Genomic DNA, 26,554 nt, shown 5'->3' with positions numbered 1-26,554 from the left:
TTTAAATGTAAGTAAAGTGGACGAATATTACAGATGGTTAAAATCTTAGACCGTACTATATAAGATTTGTAAATTAATTCTAATAATTATCTGATTATAAAAATCAATAGAATAATCTCATTAAATATGAGTTATAATACGAGCATTACTCTCATGTAAAGCCCACATACTCAATACATTCATTCTTCTTTTGGCATTTGAACGATTCATTTAGGAAATTAATCGATGGATAGCGTGTAAAAATCAGCATCATTGGTAAGACTAAGGACGAGAGATTAGGAAATTCAATCCTTTTGTTAGGTCCTTAAAAAAGTTAAAATATGCAGCATACGTCTTCAAATTCCTTGTTAGGTAATATTTAAAACATATTAAAATCAACCTTTAAAGCTCAGTACGGATTCATAATTAGAGACTAGAAAACATCGTTTAAACTTTTAATTTAACAATACTACTACATTAATTTGTAATTTGTTAGTTGGACGACAATGTCCCACCAGCCTACTACTACTACAACAACCATGGTAGTGAATCTCACCAGGCACAATGTGAAACATCAAATTTATGAGAGCTAAGAGGGAGGAGGGTGTTGGTCTGATAAACTAAACCGTAGACTTTAAAAAATCTTTCTTTATTAAATCCCCCAGCTGAATGGAACAACTCCACATGATAGGATCGCGAGACTGATATCTAGTATCAATTAAGTACCAATGCTGCTGTTACTATAGTATGAGCCCAGGCCTCTTACAATGAGAGAAGTTTTTCGTAGGGAACGAAATGTTGTTGGTTGATAATGATTGATTTGATTAAAATAAGCTCACCAAACTCAGCAATGACGATGTGGTGGCCAGCTGCGGGATAGGTCATGAGTGACGCACTATAGTCTGACAATGAGAATTTGAAAACGTGGACCCTAGAAAACCAACCGAGGCAAAATACATTGCGCATGTCTCGTTCAAACACCATCTTCAGTGGCTCTCCTCAAAAGGGAAGGTTCAGCGACCTCTCTTTTGGGCCGCATGGGAGGTCAGCTGATATCATATTCCCTAGAAAACTTGGGCTCTCAAATCTGTCAATGCAGCTGATGCTAAGATCGGACCAAAACATAATGAGTGATTTAACCCGATAGTTAATCTCAACATCTTATAGATAGGACGCTTAGCCAACCCACCAAAAGAAAATATTGATTGACCGCAGAATTGATATCAACCATTAGATTAACTAAGGTCAATTATCTCAAATCCAGCATCTTCCTCTCCCTAGCAAACCCAGATTGTTTAACATTACTAGAAGGTAACCTTAAAAGGAATCATTAAGCAAAGCCTAAAAAGACTTCGTAGTACAGTGCTGTCATTAAACTGACGTCAAACCCGCTGGTATAGTATAGGGGTTTTATTTCACGCTGCATTTTTACCTACCTTAACCAATCCTTGTCACCGTGCCATGTACCGGATGTGCACAATGGGCTTAAATCCCTTTGCTTTGATATTAGGGGTGGGTATGAGTTGGTTTGAGTTAGATTTTAAGTCAATTCAAACTAAACTATAAAAATTTGGATCCAACACAAATATTTTTAACCCAACCCAAACCCAAACCATTTGGGTTTGGTTTGAATTTTATTATCAAAATAATTTTTATTTTGATAAAATTTAATTATATTAAAATTATAATAATTATTAATTGTTATTAATTATTAAATTGATATTAAAATATAAAAAATATAGTGGATAAAAATTATAAATTTTACAATAACTTAATCCTTAAATTAAAGAATACTAGAAAATCAAAATAAAGTTTAATCACAAAAATTATTATTTCTCAATAAATAAGAACATACACTTTAATAATAAACTTTCACAAACATAACATTAACAATCTAATAATAAATTTTGCCACTTGTTATTTATTTAATTATGTAATATTTATTTTTATTTATCGTTTTGATAGTTTTGCGTTATGTTGTTTACTTATATGCTTAATTTTATTTACATTATGATATTATATAGTGTGTATGCTTTATGTTCTAATTTCATTATATGGTAAGCAAAGTTTTTTACAGGGCCTAATATGGGCATTACATTCAATTATTGACCAAAAATTAGCCGTCATCTAGCATATCGAACCTAGTCCAAGCCGAGTTATTATTGATCACTAGTAGAGTCTCCTGCTCTTTCTATGATGATCCTTCCATGTGTGAGGAATTTTTTTTGTAAATAAGAAAAAAATTATGTTATTTACAACAATATTTATTTAATTTAAATTTATTTTTACATGTTATTTTCATTTTTTAACTGTTGACAATTGATCACGCTGTAAAAAATTTAATGGTGGCCTTTCACTTGTTTGTGTTCATTTATTTCATTTGAAAAATTTGAGTGTTGGAGTTTTGTCCATGACCCATGGGTAAACCATACCCAACCCATAATAAAATGATTTTCTATATAAAACCCATATTTTAACCCATTTTCATGATTTATCCAACTCAAACCATTTAATTTGGTTTAGGTTTGGGTAAACTCATGGGTTGTGGGTTTATGCCCACCCCTACTTGGTACCCCACACCCTATAGTCTATATTCTGTGATTCCTCTTGATTCTATATTCTGCGACTCCTCTTGATCATTACTGCAACGGACAAGAAAATGATTTATTGAAAAACTGGGCAGCGGGCAGTTAATGGCCTTCAAAGCCTTAATGATGTGTATAAGAAAGGATTACCCATTGCCAGGAGAGTTGATAAATTAATTAAAACCCTTGGTCTCGTTCTCTATTCTGAAATATATGAATCGATCAACATACATGTCGGAATATGAGACAATATGTTTCTCTAAATGTCAAATTTTGTGATCTGATTTCGGGCAGCAGAGAAAAGCACTTGCTTTCAATATGCTTTAAAATTAAAACTTGACTGAATGCCACAATTATAATTACAGTTTACTCTTCTACATAAATGTAATGAACTCACACAACTCTTTGCTCCAACCAAGACAAAATATTGAAGCTCCTGTTCCGCAGCTGGCATAAACTATCAGCTCTCAGTCACTGCAAGGTTTTTGGCTCCACGCGACCTCTTTCGTTTCCTGTTCCTGCTTCTCAATGTAGCGTTCCCATCTTTACCTTCCTGCAGTAACTTCCTCAAATTAATGATTGATAACATACATACCAGTTTGTGCACAATTGACCTTATAGTAAGGGCCAAAGATTTGTTACCTATCATTGTGTTCCTTAACATTAGTAATAAATTTAAATTTCTAAGCGTGCATCTCAGGATCCTCTTAATAGAACTGCTAGAGTGAAAAGTTCAGCAACTATGAACGTACATCATATAATGGTGTGCAAATATTCCAGCCTGTAAGCCTATCCTCTTCATTTAACAGCTGCAAACTTCTAAGCTATAAATGTATAACATGGCCAAATCACTTAACTAGAGGCTAAGGAACAGTACAAAACTACACTTGGACTCTTCACACAACTGTGTTGAGTAGCAAATGCAGAGAGAAGAACCGCATGCAGTTCAATCACTTCCAACATTCCTTACAATAACACTAAACTCATTACCAACATACCAAACAAGAAAAACCAAGGACACTATGGGAGCATCTGATTAACAATTCAAAGAAACAAAAAATTTTGAATAACAAATTGGATATAATCTCACAAGTAAACACATACTTCTATTGTTTTTACAGAAAAGTGTATGCCAAAGTTTTTTTTTTTTTTTTGGTGGGGGTTGGGGGGGGGGGGGGGGGGGGGGGGTTCCCTTCAAATATGCTTTCCTTAAGATATGTTTTTTTTCTCTTCACAAAATCGGAAAATTTTATGCAAATGCAAATCAGACCAACCCTAATATTCGATTCATGGCAATATGTATCTCGAGCGACATTACATCAAATTATTAGCTGTTACTACGTCTCTACAGCGTTTTAAATGATTGAAACTTAGCCCGTCAAAGATCACTTGCAGTTTTAACAACATCATTGAAATAATCTAATAACATACTAATGTAAAAACTAAGAGTGATTGACACACGTAGACGATAAAAGATGCGGTCAACTCCAACTTTTGACCAAATAATTATACTATAATAGTCTTGCAACTAAACATAAGCAGTTACCATCGCAAGCAAAACACTACTTGAACTAAAGCCAATGGGTTTCAAGGACTCAATCAAGTAACTGAAAGGCTGCCAAGTATCATGTTAATTAAAGTTAAAAATTATAATGCGTGGCTATTATGTCTCAGACATTACAAACTTCCACTCAGAACCTGCATTTACCTACACATAAGAGATTGCTCTTCTAATCTAGTATAGGAAAGTATTGTCGAGTATTGAAGACAAACTAAAAGTAACCTCACCTTCCCAGATGACGTACTTGGATTTTCATGATTCTTTTTCTTCTTGCATGATAGAGGGTTTGGAGCCTGCAAAACAAATGATATAGAAGTAACTCAACAAGCATTGCCAAAAGAGGCAGCAATGAGAATGAGAACATGTCAGCAGAATACTTGCAACAGTAATAAGTCAATTTAGTTACTGCAAATCCAAAAAATATGAACCAACTACATTCGACACTTAAAGATGTTAATCACTACTTGGGAATATAAATTTTTCTTATCATGAATAGCTATCAAATCTTCAGAAGCCCATACAAGTTACCTCTATCATCCTCCAAGCTAGTAAAAATCCACAAAGTAGAAAAGTTTGGAGGAAGGAAAACTATATTGGTGAATCAAGATTATAGTCAAAACTTCTAAGTGGATGTAAACAAACAAGTTAGCGTTGTTAGTAGTGGTGGTTCAAGATTATAGGGACAACTAGAAAATAGCTAAAACTAAACTGATGAATCAGTCCTGCTCGGTTGAGAGTGTAAACGAAAATGAGAAAGTATATACCTTAGCCCTCTTTCTCTTGAATTGGGGTCTATCCTTAACACCCATTCCCTTTCTTGCATAATGTGTCTTTTTATCTGCCTGCATCTCTAACTTCTGATTTTCTAACTCTTCATTTTTGTTAGATGAATCCCCTATTTCCTTGGTTTCCAAAATGTTCTTGGTGCTCTTTTTTAACTTCTTAAATTCCGACTTAGTCATACAAGATCGAGCTTCTTCAGAAGTTTTGACGAATTTGCGTTGAAATGAAGATGGTGGCTCAAGCAAAAGAGCATTCCGCAAGCCAAAAATAAGAGGAACACCTGGCACCTGCCATAAGTAACAGGAGTTCAAGAAACCACGATGCTCAACCAACAAGATACCAAGAGCAATTGATGAACAACAGAATATGACAACTACAATACGAACCTCCTGAAGTTTCTTTCGCAAATCAACATCCTGAGTGGCAACAAAGAAGTGCTCGGGATTTTTTTCTCCAATGACCTCCATGAGGCAAGCATCAGCACTCTTCAATTTCTCGTGCTCACATCTGACATTGAAAGTTAATTCAATTATAAATACAATAAAAACTGAATCATCTCCTAATAAATGCAAAACTAGAATAACCAATTTGAACGGTGAATCACTAAACCCCACTAAAATAAATAAACTATCCTCGTCGAAAACATTAAACCATGAGAATTCTTGTGAAAAGGAATCTTGAACATAGTTGAATTGATTACACTCAAACTGTCTAGTAAAATGCATAAGAGTAATAGAGAAGCTAACCTAGCAATTGCAACTTTATATGCCGCCTCGACAGCTTCAGAATGAGACTGCCCAAGTCTCTTCAACTCATCAATCACACACCTATCAATTAAAACAGAGCTATATAAATGTAATATTTTTCAGAATTAAATAGATAAAGAATAGCAGAACAAGCAAATATATACATATATAAAAAAGAAAAAAAAGATATACAAACAAGAACAGACTTGGTGGTGAAGAGCTTAACAGGGGCAGCTAGCGCGTTGGAGAGGGCATTGTCAGCAGGAATAATACGATTTTCAATGAGGTGATGAACGAAAGTGCCGTCGCAAAGCACCTTGTACGGCTGCCTGAACCCAAAACAAGCTGTGTAGAATCTCACAATCTTTCTATGACGCTTCTGTCTTTTCACTCTCATCTTTGATTCTTGTTAACTCGCAACAACAGCCGTCAGTGATTTCGCGCTTTTAATTAACCACCCAAAATAAGAAAAAACCGCCCCACCACCTTGATAGGGCTTAGGGTTTTGTTCGTTCAAAAAAAATAATAAAACTGTCGGATTTAATGGATCATTAAATTTAAGAGGAAGCAGGCGTGTATGGGACGAAGGCATGGCAGAACTCGGATCCGGGTAAACCGGAATTATTCACTTTCGGGTGAAGGCCGGGTCCTCTTCTGGTCATCTGGTTTGTGGCCCATATTATATTGTTTGGATCATTTTCGCTATTTGGATTTTTTTTTTTATAAATTGCCTCATCCTTTTAATATAATTAACAATTTTTCTTTTTTTCTTTTTTTCTAAAAAAGCGTATTATAATATAGTCACTGTATTTGTAGTACTTTTAAATTTGTTTTGAAATAAAATTAGAAAATTAAAATGAAATGAGGATAAAATAAAATAAAATTTTAAATTGTTTGGAATTCATATTTACTACTAAATGCCTCAAATAATAGAAATTAGAGTTGGTAAAGAAATTGATTTCCGATCGGAAAAATTCCTCAAATAATGGAAATTAGAGTTGGAAAAGAATTTGATTTCTAGTTAACTTTGTTAACTGAACAAAGGAAATTGCAGAGGAAATGAAAAATCTCTCCTCACCTTCCTTAATTTCTTGCAACGGAATAAAACTTCAAAGAAAAACTGGTTGAAAATGAGTTGTACTTTATGAGTCCTTGAGTATTTATACCAATGGAACATGTACATAGAATAATGAGAAATTACTTGAAAAATAATGAGGGAAAAAATTATGAATTCATGCAATGTGTACACTGTACAAACTTGACGTAAGAAAATCTACTTGGCCGATCTCATCGGCTCCCACTTGGGATTGCAAGCTTTGGTCCAACTCTCTCTCCTTTCGATTTCTTTGATCCAACGAAGAGCCCTCACGTCTTCCTCGGTAGCCTCCACTGAACTTCTTCTATTCCCTCTGTAATCTTGGTAACAATGACGTCGACGTTGCTTGTTATTCAAACATGAATAACCTTCGTCACCTCTAATGGTGGCAGCACAGCTTTTAACAGTACCCTTATTACCGGTGGTTATTTCGGGAGCACTGGTCTTGAACCACTTCGTTCTTGAACCTTGTGCAGTTGCCGAGACGTCCTTTAATAATGGTATTGGTGGCGCCGGCGACACTCGCACCACCGGCTCCGAGAACAAGAAAGAGTAGTCTCTCGAGTACTTGAGACTCCATATTTTCTGGCTTAGGGCTTCAGGGTTAAGCAACTTCACCTTGTAATTCTTTTCAGTTCTTTTCAGGATGATGATGCTTTTCATTTTCTTCCACTTACGCTTGCTTCTTGGTTTGGTGGGAATAATAACGTACGCACCTCTAATGGCTTTCTGTAGGTTACCTTCCTTTTCCCTAACTGTAAATGACGGCATTGTCGATCTTTCTTTCTTTCTTTTTTTTTTTCTCCCTCTTTCCTTTCTAAGAATATCTGCTTCTGTACTTTTAACGTGACATATATATATATATATGCGGCTAACCAACTGTTTTCCTGATACACACAGGAGATTCTCAATTAATACTTTCTCCCGATTATATAGAAGTAACAGGTTCCGTTTCCTAATCTGTTAAAAATAATGAATAAACTAAATAAATAAATAAAATTATTAATCTTTAATTTATTAAATTAAATTAGTCTTTAATTTAATAAAATTGAAATAATAAAAACATTTGCTCCTTCCCATCAAACCAAACATTACTCTTTACGGCAACGATGGCATCCTGCGGGAGGAAACATCAACTCGCCGTTTGAGAAAATCTTAGATTGTACCGTGATCTGCAAAACAATCTTGTTGCTTGATATCAAAAGTATCAGAAAATCTGTTGCTATACTTTCTTCTAAAAACCAAAGCTTGTGACATTCAAGTGACAGCTACAAACACCAATTTTCAATATCCTTTTCACAGAAATCAAACCTCATGTACAATTCTACCACAATATTAATTATAATCTAGCTTTATACATAAGGTAAACTCACTCGCTGAACTGTGTCCTCCAGTTGCGATGAACTATTGAAGCTCTACCAGCTGGCCAAAAACTATAAGCTGTCCGTCATCTCAAGGTTATCACCTCCATTCTCTGAAACTACAAGGTCATTGCCTCTGATGTCTGTCATGACAACATTTTTGGCCCTGCTTGACCTCTTTCGTTTCTTGCTCTTACGTCTCATAGTATTATTCCCATATACACTTTCCTGCAGGAAAATCAATAAAGCTGATGCATAATATACCCAAACCATCATCCGTATTAAAGAACCAAAAGTGGAGTAAGGGCCTTAGCTATCGACCACTACTTGAAGTACTAATAAATTAAATTTTTGTGACATGCATTGGCAATCCTGTTTATGGAACTGCTAAAATAACAAGCTTGGGTATTGTGCTCTGCATATTAATGTGAAAATTTTGTGGCCTGTATCCCTAATTTCTCCATGACAGCAAGTAACTTCTAAAGTTGGTAAAGTATAATATTACCAAGTCCCTGAATCAAAGTCAATTTAAGTCATCATAACAAGACAAAATAATTTTGAAAAGAAAGACAGTGTGACTGTAATCTTGAATAAAAACCAGTATACACAAGTTTTTTAATAGAAGATATATTGAAGTTGACCTTGAAATCATGGACATATGGATAATATTAATCTACGACAACAATGAACGTTACTGTATGCACTAACCTGTAACTGAAATGGTGGTTGGTACCTCAAGGATTTCTTTGCAAGTAACAGCTGCAATATTTGATCAACCTTTTCCTCCAAACGGTCCAATTGATTCTTAATTTCTCCAAGTTCAGCATTCTGTAATACCACGCATCACTTAAAATCATGATAGAGACAACAATCACTTAAAATGAAGAATTAAATATGTATAATAATTACCTTTTGCGGTCTGGGTGGTGAGAATATCTTTTGAGATGGTGCATCAGAATAAGCATCTAACTCTTCAAGTTCCTCCCCATGTCCATCTTTGTCACCAGACACAAGAAGTTGCAGTTCATTGTCATCCTCTGCTACCGCCTCTTGAACATTATCACCAGTGAGATGCATCCAACACTGCATGTATGCCTTTTCCTTTTCAGTTTTAGTTGGATTAAGCATCTGGTACACTTTAACCTGAAAAATGAGAAAGACGTTGGTGAACGCTCTGTCCAGAGCAGCTGTACCACAATCTAGATGAATACCAACCGTCTTCTTCGAAAACACTTCCTTTTCCAATTGAGTTTCTTTAGGTATAGACATGGCCTTCCAATTTAATATTCGAGGAAGTGCATGCCCCTCTTTCTGTGCAAAAGTTGGTGTCAAAACCGAAATTGCCTCATAAGCCCAAACCTGTTCATATGAAAAATTGATTTCGTCATCTTAAACATATTTACAAGATCAACAAATTAAAAAGTAGATTTGCTTACTTGAAAGGAATAAGGGAATCCAAGCAAACTATACTTCTCTTCTTTGTGCGTGGGTTTCGTAGCTTGTTTGGCCTGAAATTTCTGCACACGATTTTTCAAGGCCCTTCTCATACCACTCAGTGTAACATTAAAAGATTTCCGACCCCATGGAAAATTGTTAAAGGTTTCAAAATGATCGACCATGTGTATGTGGGAAGTATCTATAAGTACCTTTCTTTCTTTCCCAAGCAACACACACTCCAAGAAATATAACATGGCCAATTTTACCATTTGCATGTCGTTAGCTGTATCAGCAGCCAAGAAGGCCTTTTCCAATTGTTGATTTGTGAATCTAGTCTCCCCATTTAACAATGCATCGCATACCGTCTCATCCTCATCCTTCTGTGATATATCAAGTCTCGGATATTTCCCACAATTCAGTCCAGTAATTAAAGCAAACTCTTTCATAGAAAATCTACCTTCACTTCCTCCCACAAGAAAATGCATCTCGTAATCATTAGAGCTCACCTCACGGAGCAACATTTTATGGCAAAGGTGAGACGAAAATTGCACCTCTTTCATATCAATAAAATGTCCAAAGCAAGAGTTCTTAAATATTTTCTCCTGACGCTCCGTTAGCTTCAACTTAATGTTTTCTATCGGACGAAGCGTTGAAAGACAAGTGATTTTTCCTGGGAAAAACTCTGATTCCTTTATCTTGGTTTGCAATTTTGGGGCCATCCTCTGAAAACTGGAAACGATACTCTCTCAACTAATTAAAACTGTGCGCTTAACAATAATATTGCCCTCAAACTACCATGAAATCCTTAGAAATTAGGATGTTTCCAAATACCAGGGTGAACTTCACGCCAACATGGTGAAAGAAACACTTCCGTCGAGAGTTTCAGATTCCCGTCGTGTTTTCACGACAACGACTTGAAACAACAATTACTACGGCGGAAACTAATCGTTCACTGCCGCAAATTAACAGCTTTAAATGAACAGACCAGGGCAATTTTCTAGAAAAATTAATGAACTTAAATTTCTCATTAAATATTTCACTCCAAAGAAATTCATTTAAATAATCTATAAACAGTTCCAAAACAAGCTATCAATCACGAATTCATACCAAAATGCCAATTTCTCGTTGGCCTTCTGTTGACCGACGGCGAGAAACGGAGGGAGTTGAAGCACGCCTCTTCAGTTCACAACGACATTGGGGATTTCACGACAAGTCCTGGAAATTGAGCGTCGATTTTTTTTTTTTTTTTGGTTTTTTTGGGTAGTTTGGGATTGGACGAAAATGACCCGACCCACATTCGGTATTTGGTAGGCCTAGCCTATGGGCTTCGCTAGGTCCATAGTGAGAAAGACTAGGAGAAATCCAAATATTATCAAAAACAATTTTCACAAACAAATTTGGAATGTGAAATTTACAGCATTGAAGATCATCAAAATTAATCTCATATACAATCTAGGTTGAGGAAGGGGGAACTCTAGTTCAGAATTTTGCACTTTTCCTATTGAACCGTGTAACACTTGGCTGCATCATAGTGAATCTATCCAAATGTTTAACTTTTCTCAAGAGCTAAAAGGTGCCAAACTTAAATTGTTAATTAGAACGGAAGCTATACGCCTCCAGCACATAAATGAAGAATGAAGATTAATAACATCATAGATTGACAAAAGAAATCAAGATTTTAATGAGAAATTATTAAGTTCAAAGATGTAGGCCACCATTCTTGCTGGAAATTCCCTTGTATCAGTTTAGCAAAGGTCCTGCATTCATAATTGAGAACACTATCAGAAACTTGAACCCTGCTCCGGACATGATGAGAATTAGCGACTTCAGAATGCTAAGAATAATAAGAGGAAAGAATGATATAATTAATGAACTTGCGGCGTAAATGTAAATACCATCTCATACAAGATCCCAGACTAGCACGAGAAGAAAGAATCACCATCATCAAATACAAATGAGAATACATAATATATTTCAATTTGAATCACGCTGCTAGAATGATTTAATTAAAATTAAAAGAATTTTGGAGAACGTGAAAGGGACGGTTGAAGAATTGAACCAGGTCCTCTCGCTTGAAGGTTTTAGCATTGGCAGCCTGAAGTATCATCTATAAATCAGGAGCAAAAGAAGTAGCAAAGATTTAACTTCTTTGTCAAGGTTGGTGAGCAGGTTAAAATGGGTTAAGGAATCATACGTATTTGAGAGTGTAAATCTTTTCTGTCAATATGGCTAGAAAAATCATTTAAAATTTGGTTAGGGACAAGGGGTCTGGTGAGGGTTGATCTCATCTAAAAGCAAAGTCCTTGCCCAAATGACGGTCTTAAAGCAAAGGCATATATGTTCCTCAAGATCCTTGAGCAGGCTTGCAAAATTAGGCTGGTTCTTTCTTAGCTGTTTCACCACCTCTTGAATGGAATGCTTTTCTTTTCCTCCCCCCAATCCCAGCCGTACCAGCTGCTTGTCTCCCTCAATGGCAGTACACAGTCGAGCAACAAGACGGTCAATTGTATCCAGACATTTGTTTAGCACGTAAGCACCCTTCCTAGCAGCATCAAGTTGTGCCGCATTGGCAAGCTCCTTCTTAGTAAGAGCACGAGGAAAACAAGCAGTACATAATGGACCAGCAAAGATGGCAAAAATCGCATGAGTAGCAACACCCACAGTAGCTATCGTAACTCCCACAGCCGTGCCAATGATGCAAACGGAAGAGCCAGCAGTAGCGTACCGAAGAAAACAAACTCTGGAACGAGATTTTTGAAGATTCTTGTCAAGTTTTTGTTTCAAATCAGAAAAGCAACGGTGCATTTCATGAAATTTGCGGGAGTCAGGGGAGTGAAAAGGGTTGTGAAGACTGTCAAATTGGAGGAAGACTTCAAAAGCATTATCACATTGCGATTGGGTGACCGAGTGATGATCAAGAGGAAAATTGTCAAGGAGCTCACAGACAGGTGCATAGAGAGTACGTATACAAAAGAGGCTTTTGAGGAGTTGGAGGCAGAGGTTGGTGGTTTTCTCGCTATGGTCAAAGGAGGTAGAGAAAAGGTCAGAGAGGGAATTAACCTTTACAAGGCGAAGAGCCTGTTTAACAGATTCTCTGTTGGGACGGAGAAGTTGTGACAGAAGCAGTTGGTCTGGATCCTTATCTTCATTTATTTCTTCAACCTGCTGTTCAACTTGGTTTTGATCATGGTTCCTGTAATGGGGGTCAAGAATGCGGATTCTGGACAATATTTCATGGTAGGAAGTGGTTTGAATGGATAGGTATGCCTGAGTCAGGTTAAAAGTGGGCGACTGCTGAACGCTTGAAGAGGGAGAACCATCTGTTGAATTCCCCGCTGCTCCTAAAAGAAAACCATCAATGATTAGTCTGCATGAATTTTGTAAATTCTCCCACAAAGCACGGTCAAGCAACACCAAACCCCAACCCTGCTAAGTTAGTACTAAAGACAAGACGAGCAAAGCAGCAACAGCAAACACACACCTGACTTAATTAGTGATGAACTGAAGCCCTAATTCTCGCTAAGGTCTAACAACCTGCAGTAATGGCACTAAACACTAGCAGAGAATCATTATAAATCTCTCCATTGGTGATAGGATTTAAAATTTACAAAAGAAAAAACGAAAAAAAAAAAGGCCAAAGCAAACACAGATTCAACTTCTCTTCTGTTCAGAAGACCAAGTTGGACTTGGCGGCAATAAAATCTAGTTTCTTCCAAAATAAATAATAAAGTGAGTTGCCCAATTTGGAAGTGCAGGTAACAGGTCAAGTAAAATTCGTTCACACATTTATGCAAAAAAAAAAAAAAAAAAAGAAGCACAGAGAATAGAAGAACGAATAATACCTGGAATCGATGAACTTGCTGACGAAGCATTGATAGACGGACACTGCAGCATTGTGAGGCGGTGTCGTGAAACTGTGTCTTCTGGTGTAAGTTGCTTTCGCTTTGTTTATGAGACAGAATGACTCTAAAGAGTAAAGTACTTTATTTGCTTTCGCTTTGTTTTTTTTTTCCTTCAAACGTTCATTGAAGAACAGGGCCAAGCCACGACGTGGTGCTTTACTTAGTACAGTGGAGAACAACGTTAACACTGAACGAGAAGATTATTTGTAAGCACTTTACTTGTACGAGAATGGGGGCGTCGATACATAACCAGTTGTTTTGTTGTCGACATTGTCTTTGTGTGCACGTTAGAGAAACTAGGTCGACGCGTCGTTTTGGGGCTTCGGCCCAATTGAGATTTGGATCGTACTTTGGACAGACTTATTATTATATTTTTGTAAAATAAAATAAATAGGAGAAATTCAATGTTAAGCAAACTGACAGATCATATTATGAGATTTGTATCCAAATTGGGTAACTACGGTCAACGACATAGGTTACGTGTCACGTTTGGATCAACTCCCAGTCTCCCACTGATTTTTTATTTTTTTAAATCTGATTTAACAATATGTTATGTTGAGAACTTAAGACGCAAAATGAAAAACACGGATTTAGAACCTTTCTTGTTTTCGGTTGCATTGGTACTGTGTATACGAGAATAATTGTGCGACCACTTTATTAAGCAATTTATACGGTATTTGATCTTTCTAACATCATATGTCGGTCTTTTGAATGAGTTTTACTAATTTTTTGATGAAATCTCTCTTCACAGACAAAGTGAGTTGAGAAGAAAGCATGTTATTCACCTTGTATGAAATCTGTGAAGTCACTTAGCCCCATATATGACCAACGTGCATATGGGTTATGAACTACAATTGAGTGTCATATTGCTAAGCTAAGGCTTGGTGTGTAGGTTTATAAGTATTCGGACTCCCACACCTTACAAGCCATTTTTTTAGATGAATTCTACCCGATGTGTGTGCTAAACAAATTGGATGACAATTAATCAGAAAATGAATATGTTTAATCAATTACTGGTCTAATCGAGTGAAGTCTTATTATCTGACTTTTGCAAGAGATGAAAATTAATGCAAGGTAAAAGACAAGCACAAGCTTAATCAAGTGAAGTCTTGTTATCTGACTTTTGCGAGAAATGAAAATTACACTAAGGTAAAGAACAAGGACCAAACACAGCTTTGGGGATCATTGAACTCGTGCAATATGTTAGCCTCTTGCATCACTCGAGTCTTGATAATGGGGATGACACGAAAACAAGGGATCAAACAATATACTTTGAATCTTACACTCCATGTTTTGCAGCAGTTTTCTACTAAGGAATCACATTGTTCTATCAAAATTCATCAATGTAAGATGGCCTGCAAAAATTTAAACTACTTTGTTCATGATGATGATCATTCAAGAGATCAAAATTAGACCCAAAAACTCCGTTCAGCTATCTTAGGGAGAATTCTTGCCTATTTGCTATTTGCTAATGATACGAATGTTACACATACTCAGACTAGAATAAAATTTATCAATTGCCTTTATTGCTAAGAAACAGTAGCATTTCTTTGAGTACCAAACATTCCTTCCAGTGACGACAATAACAAGACTTGCACATGATCCAAGACAACATCCCACCATACAAGAATTGCCTCTAATGTTCAATAAACATGAACATCACAATGGTATTAAATCAGCTTTATAAGTCGAATACAATTTGGTAAATTTTTTGGAGACAGTGAGGGATGGTAGAAGAATGAACCAGCTGTTCTCAATTGAAGATTTTAGTATCATCAGCCTGATTTATATACAAATTACACAGTGCCCAAAGCCCCATTTCAAAAAAGGGGCAAAGGTTTTATTCCTTTGTCAAGTTAGGGAAGCATGTAAATTTGGCTGGGTTAAGGAATTCTTCATAATGAGAATATATATATATATATATAGGAAAATTGTCACCAGAATTGGCTAGGAACTTCAATTTTGGTGAAGATGGATCTCTTGGAGGAGTAACGACCTTGCCCTGTTCACGGTGTTGAAGCAAAGGCATATATGTTCCTCAAGATCCTTGAGCTGGTCTGTAAAATTCTGTTGGTTCCTTCGCAGTTGTTTCACCACCTCTTGAATTGAATGCTTGTCTCTACCCCTCTCCAATCCAAACCTCACAAGCTGCTTGTCTCCCTCAACAGCAGTATACAATCGAGCAACAAGCCGGTCAATAGTGTCAAGATCATTGTTTAACACGTAAATACCCTTCTTAGCAGCATCAAGTTGTGCCACATGGGCAAGTTGTTTTTTAGCAAGACCAGGAGAAAAATAAGCAGTACAGAAGGGAGCAGCAACAATGGCAACAAGAGCATGAGTAGCTACAGCTGCAGCAGCTATAGTAACTGCCACAGCAGTACCAATGACACAAAGAGTGGAACCACTGGTGGCACGACTGAAAAAACGAACTCTGGAGTGAGACTTTCGGAGTTTACGGTCAAGTTGTTGTTTCAACTCAGAAAAGCAACGGCGCATTTCATGGAAGTTGTGGGAGTTAGGACAGGGAAATGGGTTGTCAATACTATCAAATTGGAGGAAGACTTCAAAAGCCTTGTCGCACTGTAATTGAGACAGGGAGTGATGATCAGAGGGGAAAATGTCAAAGAGCTCATAGAGAGCAGCATAGAGCTCACGGGCACGGTAAATGCTTTGGTGGAGGAGGAGGCAGAGGTTGGTGGTGTTCTCACTATGGTCAAAGTAGGTAGAGACGAGGCGGGTCAGGGTATTAGGTCGAGCATGGCGAAGAGCCTCATCTACGCACTCTCTGTTGGGCTGGAGAACTTGTGAAACAAGCAGCTGGTGTGAATCCTCATTTCCATTTATATGTTCAATCTGCATTTGGACTTCGTCATGGTCGTGGTTGTGGTGGTTGATGTTGTTGGGGTCAAGAACATGAATCTTCGACCACATCTCATTGTAGGAATTGGTCTGGACAGTGTTAGAGTATTCCTGAGTAAGATTGGGGGCAGGCTCAATGCTTGCACCTGGGGAACCCTCTGTTGAATTCCCTGCCACCGCCAAAACAAAAAAAATAAAAATAAAATTAATTATGTTTCAGTGAAATAATTTTCATTCATTTTCCATAAGATACATGAAATCACTGCCTAGAAAAACAAAGATTTTTGAGAAACGACAACAAAATGAAACCCAATATTATAAAAGATTTCCAATGACTCATCGGCTGCAAATCAATGTCCCAATTCTGGCTAAGGTCTACATTCGCTTTATTGTAGTCCCCTATTTCTCTTCTTGAGTCAAATTAACAAGAGAAAACCGCTCAGCCTTCATCAAAACAAAAAGTAAAAATTCACCCCTAAGCCTATTCTTTGCCGAATTAAATCCTAATACTACCCATTTTGCTATATCATATAAAAATTACGAAAAATTAACAGCCAAGAACCAAAAGTAAAACATAAGTGATCATTGAATTCAATGCTTCTGCTGCACAACAGACAAAATGAGCCCCCATTAAAATCCCCATTCCTGTCGCCTACCTTCAGAATAGAGGCTATTGTTAACCACCCATTTCTAGTTACTTCAATAATATAACAGCCCCACAAGGGATAAATTTCAAATCACAGTTCACGGCTTTAGCATAATTCACTCACTCATTTATACGAACATATGACATACACAGAAGCAGCCAGTCTATGATAACGAAGCCGTTACCTTGGGAGCCCAGAGGGTAACCATTAACGTCGATCGCTGGCGGCGAAGCTGGTAGTGATGAGGTTGCTGATGGCGATTTAGTGGAAAGGCACTGTAGCATTGCGCTGTGGTTTTAGCTCCGTGTGTGTTCTCAATGTCTCATCGATATTGGTCGTTAGCCGTCGCTAAATTTTTCGAAGTCAAAACAGTCAACAAGAGGGATTAGGCTACGGTGCAACTGTAGTACCGTGCAATAGTTGCATTCAGCCGTTGGATGCACTTAAATTGGTGGAGTCTATTGATATCCAATAACTGTACGTAACTGTGACACGATACCACAATTGCACCTAAGGTTCCCCAAAAAGAGATCAACAATTCTCCAGACCCACCAAAAAAAAAAAAAGCTTTTTTACTTGCTTGTGTAATTATTTATACATTATGAAGAAATTTATAAGACACAGGAATTTTTTGGTACTTGCAAGAAATCTCAAGGTGTGGGTTTAACACTTTCGTAGGTCAAAAGATGTTCCAATTTGACTTCTCGAAAATACTACCCAGACACCCATTTGATACAAGACAAGAGTGAAGATTTTAGCGCCCCAACTAAAAAGTCTAAAATCATCTTTAATTTTAAATTCTATTTCTCAAAATATTCCTAATTTAATTTATAAAAGATTAATCTATATCACAAAATTAATCATTTTCTACGAAAATTTTCTATCCTACATAAATATATACTTTTAAAGCTTTTATTTGTAAATTTCATATAAATCTGAAAATCTTAAATTATTTCTTCTTAATATACAGTTTATATTTTCATAACTCTAAACTCTTATAATTTTTTTAAAAAGTTATTTTTATTTCAAATAAAAATATAACTGCGAAATTACATGGGTGTAAAATTTTTGTTAGGAGAATAATTCATTTAAGTGTTTTATTTAATTTTCATTCAAAAAATAAGAAATGAATAAATTCTATTTAGTTGTTTAGGTAATTTTAATTAGAGTTGTTAAGGGGGTGTTAAAAGGCTTACTCTTGGAACAAACGGATCCTAATTGTTTGTTGGGTTAGGCCCAATTGAGATTGAAGATGATTGAACACACAAGGGCTGCTGAGCACACAAGAGCTGCTTCCAAAAAATATATACACAGATTTAAATTCCCATTCGTAAGTGTGAGGATATAACACATTATTTGATAGTTACAAAGAAAACCTTAGAAAGTATTATAAAATATTATTAAAAAAAATGTATTGTATTGATAGAGCGGATGCACTGTAGAATAGATCTTACTTTTTAGTCACACTATATGTTTCACATCATTGTACTTTTTGGGTACCACACAATGGGGCAGCTGCAATTTTGTTAATAATGGCCCAATCATTTTCTGATAACAATGAGATGGGATCATAAACCATGCTGAATCTTACTGGTTATAAATATTCAAATAAGTTTTGGGGAAACAAAAAAGAATGGGGAGTAAATGAACCTGAAATACCACGGAGGTATCAAAGTAAGTAGAATCACACCAACTCTAACCTTTATTTTATATTAACAACAAATTATGGTTTTACAACAAGAATTTTCATACATTTATAATGGGGGGGAAAAAATGAATAAATACTGCAGCTGTTCTTTTTACACTTACAGCTTATCAAACAGCTGAACCTCTTCTCTCATGTTTTCATGGGAAAAAATGAAAAACAAAATTAGAAAACACTGAGGAAGGAAAAGGGGAAAAAGAAAATATGTATTTCACAAGAATCAAGCTGAATAGAGCAAACAAGTTCCTTTTCTTTTTTTAATTTTTTATTTTGTAGCTCTGAATAGCTGGCTTCCGAGGATCACTGTTGGGGTTCCTTCACCCATTACTGTCGTCAAGTTCATCTCTTTATCAAGCGTCCGATCCAGTTCCGTTACTACATCGCTCATAGAAGGTCGCCTCTCACTTGAAGGATCCAGACATCGGACTATCAACTGTATGAACTCTTCCATACCTTCATTGGTGAAGGTGCTCCACAATCTCTCATCGAGGATTTTCAAAAGATTGCTAAAATCTCGACTGTTTTGCACCTTTTAAGCAAAAGCAATGAACAATTTTCAATTTTTTAATTCCAGACAGGCAGTTGAATCTACGTTGGATTACATAGCAGCACTGCAAGTGTACTAGAAACCATGATGAAAACATGCACACATTCAAATCCACAGAGACGGATGATACATTTGCGCAAACCTTTTATTCCTAAGAACATTACATGCACACATGAAGTTGCATATGGCTTCAATCAATCCTCTCAATAGCCTAAAATGAATCGCAATTACCTCTCTTTACCCATGCACTTTATCATCTAATCATAAGCAAATGATTTAGAAACGTAGAATGCATAAGGTCTAGTGCTTGACACGTCTGTGGTGAATATTATGACCTAAAACTAAGTTGATCACATACCAATTCAACCAGGTCCTGACTGGAATCTGGAGACGGTGAAGATGATGCTTCTCGCCCGCTTACTAGCTCCAAAAGAAAAACCCCAAAACTATACACATCACTTTTTTCTGAAAATCTTCTGAACTCTTTCACCCTACATAGTGAACAGAAAATAAGAAAAGTGATAGATAACATATTGCTTGAATGGTCACAATAAAGAAAGCAGCCCAAAGAGTAATACTCTGGAGCAAGAAATATCTCATCTGCTGTCACTTGTGAGGATGGCCCTGCAACATCGGTTCTCCCTAGAAAATTACGAAGTCCTGCATCTGCAACCTTAGCTATGAAATCTTCATCAACAAGAACATTCGCTGTTTTAAAATCCTTATGTACTACACGTGGACTCAGGGAGTGAAGATGAGCCAGACCTGCACAAAAACATGTTTAATGAGGCTGCACTGCTGCATAAAAATCAGAGAAGCAAATCTTTGAGATACCTTATATACAGCCTCAAGACCTTTGCGCATAAAGGTGGGACTTTTGAATAGTTTGATGTTTCAAGGAAGCTTACAAAATAATTTTGTTGGACCCATACTGATATGCGGATAGTTTATCTAAAGAAAAGAAAAACTGATACCAGGAAAGCCACAAATGCTCACTGACTTTGCAGAGGATCACCTTTAGCTGCCCCGAGAGCTATTGAAAGTCTATGCTTGAACTCTAGCTTCTGTCGGGAAACTTGACTGGGTCCTGAGGGGAGAAAGAGAAAACTATCATGAGCCATCTTACATAATTATCCACTCAATGGTGTCCAGAAGGAAAGATGAATTCCCATGCGTTTGGGTGAGAGGGAGTATTAAGATAGTTTCAGCTCTATACCATAGAATAGTATGCTCATAAAAGCAAATTTTTGAGTGGATAGAGAGTTACCATACAGGTGAATGGAAACACTTCCATTGGGTATATACTCGTATATAAGAAATTGTAAATTATTTTCTTGACAGTAACCCAGAAGAGTGACAAGATTCCGATGTTGAATAGATGCAAGGAAGCATACCTGAGAGTAAAAATCTGTCCCATGAGAGCAAACAATGATGAATGCCAAAGCAAATATGCTTACATGGTGGAAGACACTACTAGGAAAACAAAGGAAAATAATCCAAACCATCCCATGGTTTCTAAAGCATATTTATAACAGGTATAAAGGACACGATTGCGAATAACAGAGGATTAACCAACATTCTGAAAGCTAATAATTTAGATGACGCTTATTCTGCTTGAGTCATAAGCTCAAGTTAAGAAACAACCATCATAATAACTTCAATGATCAAAAAAAAAAATAAGAAAACATGTGCACGGTATGATCAGTGCAAGCTCATCCACATTATATTTGAAACAAAGAAGTGAGATACAGTTTGAATTAAACTATCTTAAATTAAAGGTCATTCTAAAAATTTGTTTAGACCGCAATGTGATCTCTATCACATTGCATAGGTATTTTGAAAATAAAATTAGGTAACTTGAAGGAAAAATAAGAAGCCATGGAAAATTGACGGCATCCATTTTAAGGCCATATATGGTTGTTGTTACCAACATTGTAATTATGATTACTTGGAAGAAAAGGGAAGATTTGCACTCAATGTAAACTTTTGGCTTCCAAAGAATCTCATCCAGCCTTCTTTAGATGTGAGTGAGGAAAGTAATAATTACCTCATCAATAAATTCCTGAGTAGGTGCTCCAGGTCGCTTTTTGATGGCTACAAGCATCCCATCTTGAAGCAATCCCTTGTATACCTCCCCAAACTTTCCTTCTCCAATCAAGTTTTTATCACTAAAGTTTTTGGTGGCCAAAGACAACTCTTCCATCTGAAATCGCCTAGCTTCTCGAATTGATAACTCGATCCCGACATTTCTTCCCGCTGCAGGTTATCACAACAAGCCTTCATCACATGTTTCTATAAATTAAATTTGTTACTTTGAAAACTTCTTTGAAATACTGATGATACAAATGTTACCTTGACCAGATGGCTCTGAAGACCCTGTCTCAGAAGTTCTGGAAACACTCCGATTTCGATACAAGCAGAACCAACTAAGAAAGAAAATTATTCCCATCAATGCCACAGCTCCTGCAGCAGCTCCAAATATTGCTGCAAGAGTCACTGACATTTGGCACAGGAACCACTTTATCTACAAGGTAAAGTATAAGTGGGATTCAAAGTACTATACATCGAACCTGTACAAAAGAAACCAAGCTGGTAAGATCAATCTATTGGCCAAAAAAACTAAAAAATAAAAATAAAATGAAAACTAAAAAATAAAAATAAAATGAACACACACAAAAATCAAGGGACATTCATGCAAATAGTATCATATGAAGATGGCACTGAGTGGTAACATTTGATGCAAGAACTGATAATTCTTTGACACCAAAGACTTCTAATCCCTATGGACAAAGAAATAGATTCAAAACAGCAATATCCACCTCTAACTTGAACCCCATCCACAAGCCATGCATCAAATTGAACATGCATTTCATAGAAATGTTCATATCTTCTTTCTGGCTAATTCTTCGGAAGCCGATCATTCACTAAAGTCAATTTGGTAATATAAGGCTATGAGTATCAAAACTCAAAAAGCACACACATATATTATTATCAATAAGGGTCCAAACCTGTATTCCCAGAGAAATAATGCAGCCAGATCTCCAGAAACCTTAACTTCATTTGCAAAATGCACAAGCAAAATCAATTCCCTAATATACTTTAACCGACATCAAAACTCAGCCACTTTCCCACATTGAAAATGAAACAATCCCCCTTATCCCAAGCAAAGTAAAAACCAAACAATACCCGAAATATAAAAACAATAAAAACTCAAAAAAGAAACACTTTTGGCATAAAAAGCAATGCAAACCCAGTACTGATCACGACCAGTTCTTCTTCATGCCAGTCCAAATCAATAAAAAATGGAACAAAACACAACACAAGGACAACTTCAGACAGCAACAACATATGAATTTAAGAATCCCCAGAAGCATCACTTTTTTTTTTAATACAATAAAAATTTAATCAGAAATTAAAATTAAAAACCCTTCTCTCTCTAATGCTTGTACTATCATCGTTGGATACAGACAATGCCGACAGAAAGCGACCTTGCGCCGACAACACACACACAAATACACACTCAATCGCTCACTCACTCACTCTCTCTACCAAACCATTATTCACCAACAAAAACAAAATTATAAAAGCTTTACAAATAAATTAATGGAACCCAAGAATTATATGGGAAAGAAAAAGGAACCCATCTACAAGGGGGCAAAAAAAAAATTGGAGAATTTGAAGACGATTGTTTGCGGCAAGAAAAGTGAATGAAAAATAAAAGGGTATTTTATTTTATTTAAAAAAAAATTAAATAAATTTAATATTGGTATTTTGTGTGGGCTGTAAAGCAGTACAATATATACTTGTCTGATACTGCAAGTTGAGAGAGAAGATGGTTTTATATTCGTGTGTTGTCCTGTACAGGCCATTTTGGCTGTAACAGATCACTCATCTTCGTTCACACTAACATCATCGCTTATGTTAAAGACCGGCTTAGCGACTCTACTGTGGAAAATTTTTTATTTTAATTGAATTTATTTTACATCTGTACATGCATAGTATATCTGAAAATATTTTTATGGAAACATGGTAATCTTTTTCTAATAAACAGCAGCTTGGATTATAAAAATAATTTAAAGAAATTTGTGCTACATGATCTTAAGTAAAAATAAATGTCTTCAAATACTTCAATAAATTGAGTTATGTATACGTTCTCGACCCATTTGAATTCTCTATTGTGTATCGTAAATATTCATTTTATTCTAAATATACGAAAATAGATTCAATTAATTTTGGGGTTTGATATTCATATTACACATATGATAACGTAGTTAAGAGAACATAATACGATTATAGATAATTAGATGTGGAGAAGTATTGACTAAGAAAATTCTTTTCAAACGTTTATCCCATTAAATCCAATAAACATAGAAGATAACTCACTTTGGAATTTTTAGCCGCCAATTTATCCATTAACAAATTTATGAAGTGACTAAATAAAGTTAAATTATGTAATCATAACTTTAAAGAGTGTACGCCACTTGAGTTTTGGTCTAGTGATGAACCACTATTCTCAAAGTTAAGTAGAACTATGAGAATAGTGGTTCGAGTCTCCATAGATTCAGTATTCTTTAATTAAGTAAAAAATTGTGTTGAGTTAATTTGTAAGTCTTTCTCCCTTGCGAAATGCGAGTGGAGTAGAGACATTCATAATCTGTGAGGATCATATGTCTAGACATGTACCTCATAGAATTAATATAAGTTGTAAATATTCTAGACATGTACTTCATAGAGAGTCATATAAATAGACATGTACTTCATTGAATTAATATAATAATGTAATAATATAAGTCCCATAGAACTAATGTAATAATGTAATAATATAAGTTCTAGCTATATTAGAGGGGTTGTAAGTAATTGCAAATATTTTGGACATGTATTTCATAGAATTAATGTAATAATATAAGTCACAGTTATATTAGAACAGTTATAAATATCTGTGTAATACAGTAATTGAAAGTCATATGTTTGGACAAATATTTTATAGAATTAATGTAATAATATAAATATTAATTAATGTAATAATATAAGTCACAGTTATATTAGAACAGTTATAAATATCTGTATAATACAGTAATTGAAAGTCATATGTTTGGACAAATACTTTATAGAATTAATGTAATGATATAAATATTAATTAATGTAATAATATAAGTCCCAATTATATTCAAATAATTATAAATATCTATGTAATATAATAATATAATGTGTAATCAGTATTAAAAAAAATATTGTACAAGTTACAATAAAGAGAGAGTATAAAAGAGATTCAAAGTTGTGGGGTAGTAGTTATCCTCACCAGCCAGCTATGTTGACATTGCTCCTACTGACAGAGCATCTATATATATATAAATAATACTTATAATTAAACAAGAGTGATATAACAAATATAGTACAAAAATTCATTAAATTAATTTAAAAAAAAAAACAACTATAAAATGAACAAAGAGGATCGTGTAACGGCTAACTCTACAGCTCTGCTTCTTTTTGGGTACTTTTATTTTTTTTTTTTTAATTACAAAATTTCACATGAAAGCACTTGGGATTCTCTGTCGTCTAATCTAATTAGCATAAAATTTGTAAGCATATCAATGATGATTGAAAGACTATCAACACAAATCAACAACTTGCAAAGCAAAAGCGTGATTGGGTTTTGTAAATATTTTAATATGAATGATAATTATGCAGGAACTACCATGCTTATGCACAACATTATGTCTATGTCAACGGTTCAATTATTTGATTTAACAATTTTTTTTCTTTTTTTAGACTATGAATTTATGAATGTGTCCAAGTATTTGTTAAAACTCGTATTTTAAAAATAAAATACTTTTGCAAATACATATTTATCTTTTAAAATAGTTTTTTTCTTTGAGAGAATTTATTTTGTTTGATGGAATCTCAGTGATGCTCCTGAAATGATTGGGAATAATTTTTTCAATTAAGTTGTCGAGTTGGATTTTTTTTTATTTTTTTTTTGGATATAATATTTCATGAGAGGTTTGTATAGTCGCAAATATCATGAATCATGATACCATCATGACTATCCAACTAAGCCAATCATTGAAGCGCATATAAATTATTTACAAGTTATTCATTAACCTATCAATTTCATATTTTACTTAAATTAAACTAAGCATTCAGTTAATGAGATTACATATATTTGTGATCTGGTGAGATCCCGGATTTTATTACAATCCAATAAAGCTATAAAACATGTGTTTTGATAGTATAATATCATTACGCTATTAAACTATATAGTTGAGTAGTTTTCACAGTTATTACATTTGATCTATTAATTTTTCCGAACTTTAACAAATACGGATGCTAAGTCCAGCAAGCTCAGCCCTCTAAAAACCTATTCAAGATAAAAACCCATCCGAGATCTAAATTGGCATGGACCAAGTTTGGGCTTCCATTGATTTTTTAAATAAATTTTTAATAAAGTTAAAAAAAACTTAAATTAAATATTATTATCCAATACATAATAAATCAATAGTTCGTTACCCAAAGTACTAGTATCACCACGTAATAAACTATAAATACTTATAAATTATAAATTAATTTTTTTAATTAATAAATTATAAAACTCGGACTTTTTCCATAAACTCTTAATTAGATTTTTAAATTTTTTTACTTATATTCATGGTCTCATGATTCAGGCCGAGTTTAAAACCCGCAAACTTGGATCAAGCTAGCCCAAGCGTTTTTGCCCACTCTATCAATAAATTTAGGATTCTAGATTAAAAAATAAAATGTCTTTACAACTTAAATTATAGTCCAACAACGACAACACACATTACTCATACCAATTTACAATCATCCACTACAATAAATAAATGAACAAACTGATAACATTGAAGTAGGCACATGAAGAAGAATTTGTGCTCTGATCATATCAGCAAAAGGTACCTTCATGCAAAATACACGTAACATATTTGATGTTCAATCGGGATTCTCCTTGACTCTTTTGAAGTAATTTGCCATCAAAGTTAATATATTTTTCCAACTGGTACAAAACTTTTGTATTATAATGATTGATCTAGTTATACTCTTTAAAATTCTAAATTTGAAATAGACAGACTATAATTTGGAAGGAGAGCACTAATTATTCACTATATATATATACATATATACACTACAATATTCGTCAAATTTTAGAAAGGAAGGGTTCTCCAGGGATAGGTGAGAATTGGGAAGAAGTGGTTTTTACCACTCAACTACTAGGGGAATGTTGTAAAAATGGGTAAACAACTTATTACTAGACTACATTTTTTTTGGGTATGAAACTCATACTATCAATTGATCTCCAATTGTTGATATTGTAAGTGAGTTATACACTG

General features: G+C 35.1%; 5 protein-coding genes across 20 annotated transcripts; all 5 read right to left on the bottom strand.

Annotated features, from left to right (window-relative positions):
* Positions 1-2,548: 2,548 nt before the first annotated feature.
* LOC102628095 (uncharacterized) lies at positions 2,549-6,288 on the bottom strand. Of its 3 annotated transcripts, XR_003064089.2 has the most exons (8): positions 5,861-6,288; positions 5,655-5,735; positions 5,295-5,415; positions 4,890-5,195; positions 4,353-4,418; positions 2,962-3,117; positions 2,715-2,768; positions 2,549-2,621 (listed from the first exon to the last, which is right to left on the bottom strand). XR_003064089.2 is itself a non-coding variant. In XM_025095593.2 (6 exons), exons 1-6 carry the CDS (start codon positions 6,049-6,051, stop codon positions 3,025-3,027), a joined length of 858 nt encoding a protein of 285 aa, XP_024951361.2. In that variant the 5' UTR covers positions 6,052-6,286; the 3' UTR covers positions 2,872-3,024. The 3 variants fall into 3 exon arrangements, 1 of the variants encoding a protein (XP_024951361.2); XR_003064090.2 differs by lacking the exon at positions 2,715-2,768 and having other exon boundaries at positions 2,570-2,621; XM_025095593.2 differs by lacking the exons at positions 2,549-2,621; positions 2,715-2,768 and having other exon boundaries at positions 2,872-3,117; positions 5,861-6,286.
* A 567-nt stretch (positions 6,289-6,855) lies between these two features.
* LOC102628591 (uncharacterized) lies at positions 6,856-13,734 on the bottom strand. Of its 12 annotated transcripts, XR_008052394.1 has the most exons (9): positions 13,391-13,734; positions 11,444-12,889; positions 9,548-11,305; positions 9,327-9,470; positions 9,021-9,254; positions 8,820-8,939; positions 8,124-8,339; positions 7,846-7,922; positions 6,856-7,637 (listed from the first exon to the last, which is right to left on the bottom strand). XR_008052394.1 is itself a non-coding variant. In XM_052435121.1 (8 exons), the coding sequence occupies exons 4-8, from the start codon at positions 10,265-10,267 to the stop codon at positions 8,184-8,186; spliced, it is 1,374 nt and encodes a 457-aa protein (XP_052291081.1). In that variant the 5' UTR covers positions 10,268-11,305; positions 11,444-12,889; positions 13,030-13,103; positions 13,391-13,733; the 3' UTR covers positions 7,956-8,183. The 12 variants fall into 12 exon arrangements, 9 of the variants coding, with proteins under 9 accessions (XP_052291081.1, XP_052291084.1, XP_052291080.1 ...); XR_008052392.1 differs by lacking the exon at positions 7,846-7,922; XR_008052393.1 differs by lacking the exon at positions 6,856-7,637 and having other exon boundaries at positions 7,741-7,922.
* LOC127900272 (UPF0496 protein At3g19330-like) lies at positions 11,802-13,442 on the bottom strand. Its single transcript, XM_052434878.1, has 2 exons — positions 13,391-13,442; positions 11,802-12,889 (listed from the first exon to the last, which is right to left on the bottom strand). Exons 1-2 carry the CDS (start codon positions 13,440-13,442, stop codon positions 11,802-11,804), a joined length of 1,140 nt encoding a protein of 379 aa, XP_052290838.1.
* A 1,381-nt stretch (positions 13,735-15,115) lies between the features above and the next one.
* On the bottom strand, positions 15,116-17,593 carry LOC102630004 (UPF0496 protein At3g19330). Its single transcript, XM_006468857.4, has 2 exons — positions 17,144-17,593; positions 15,116-16,482 (listed from the first exon to the last, which is right to left on the bottom strand). The coding sequence occupies exons 1-2, from the start codon at positions 17,241-17,243 to the stop codon at positions 15,407-15,409; spliced, it is 1,176 nt and encodes a 391-aa protein (XP_006468920.2). The 5' UTR covers positions 17,244-17,593; the 3' UTR covers positions 15,116-15,406.
* Positions 17,594-18,634: 1,041 nt separating this feature from the next.
* On the bottom strand, positions 18,635-23,167 carry LOC102630301 (putative serine/threonine-protein kinase). 3 transcript variants are annotated; one of them, XM_052435277.1, is made up of 9 exons: positions 22,220-23,167; positions 22,031-22,135; positions 21,564-21,781; positions 21,259-21,467; positions 20,479-20,605; positions 20,212-20,298; positions 19,790-19,976; positions 19,570-19,702; positions 18,635-19,193 (listed from the first exon to the last, which is right to left on the bottom strand). In XM_052435277.1, the coding sequence occupies exons 3-9, from the start codon at positions 21,712-21,714 to the stop codon at positions 18,930-18,932; spliced, it is 1,158 nt and encodes a 385-aa protein (XP_052291237.1). In that variant the 5' UTR covers positions 21,715-21,781; positions 22,031-22,135; positions 22,220-23,167; the 3' UTR covers positions 18,635-18,929. The 3 variants fall into 3 exon arrangements, with proteins under 3 accessions (XP_052291237.1, XP_006468924.2, XP_006468925.2); XM_006468861.4 differs by lacking the exon at positions 22,031-22,135 and having other exon boundaries at positions 22,220-23,166; XM_006468862.4 differs by lacking the exon at positions 22,031-22,135 and having other exon boundaries at positions 20,227-20,298; positions 22,220-23,164.
* Positions 23,168-26,554: the final 3,387 nt, after the last annotated feature.

This window comes from Citrus sinensis, chromosome 2, assembly GCF_022201045.2.
Source record: "Citrus sinensis cultivar Valencia sweet orange chromosome 2, DVS_A1.0, whole genome shotgun sequence".
Lineage (NCBI taxonomy): Eukaryota > Viridiplantae > Streptophyta > Magnoliopsida > Sapindales > Rutaceae > Citrus > Citrus sinensis.
Note: the sequence above shows the minus strand (reverse complement) of the source record. Positions and strands in the feature narration are given on the sequence as shown.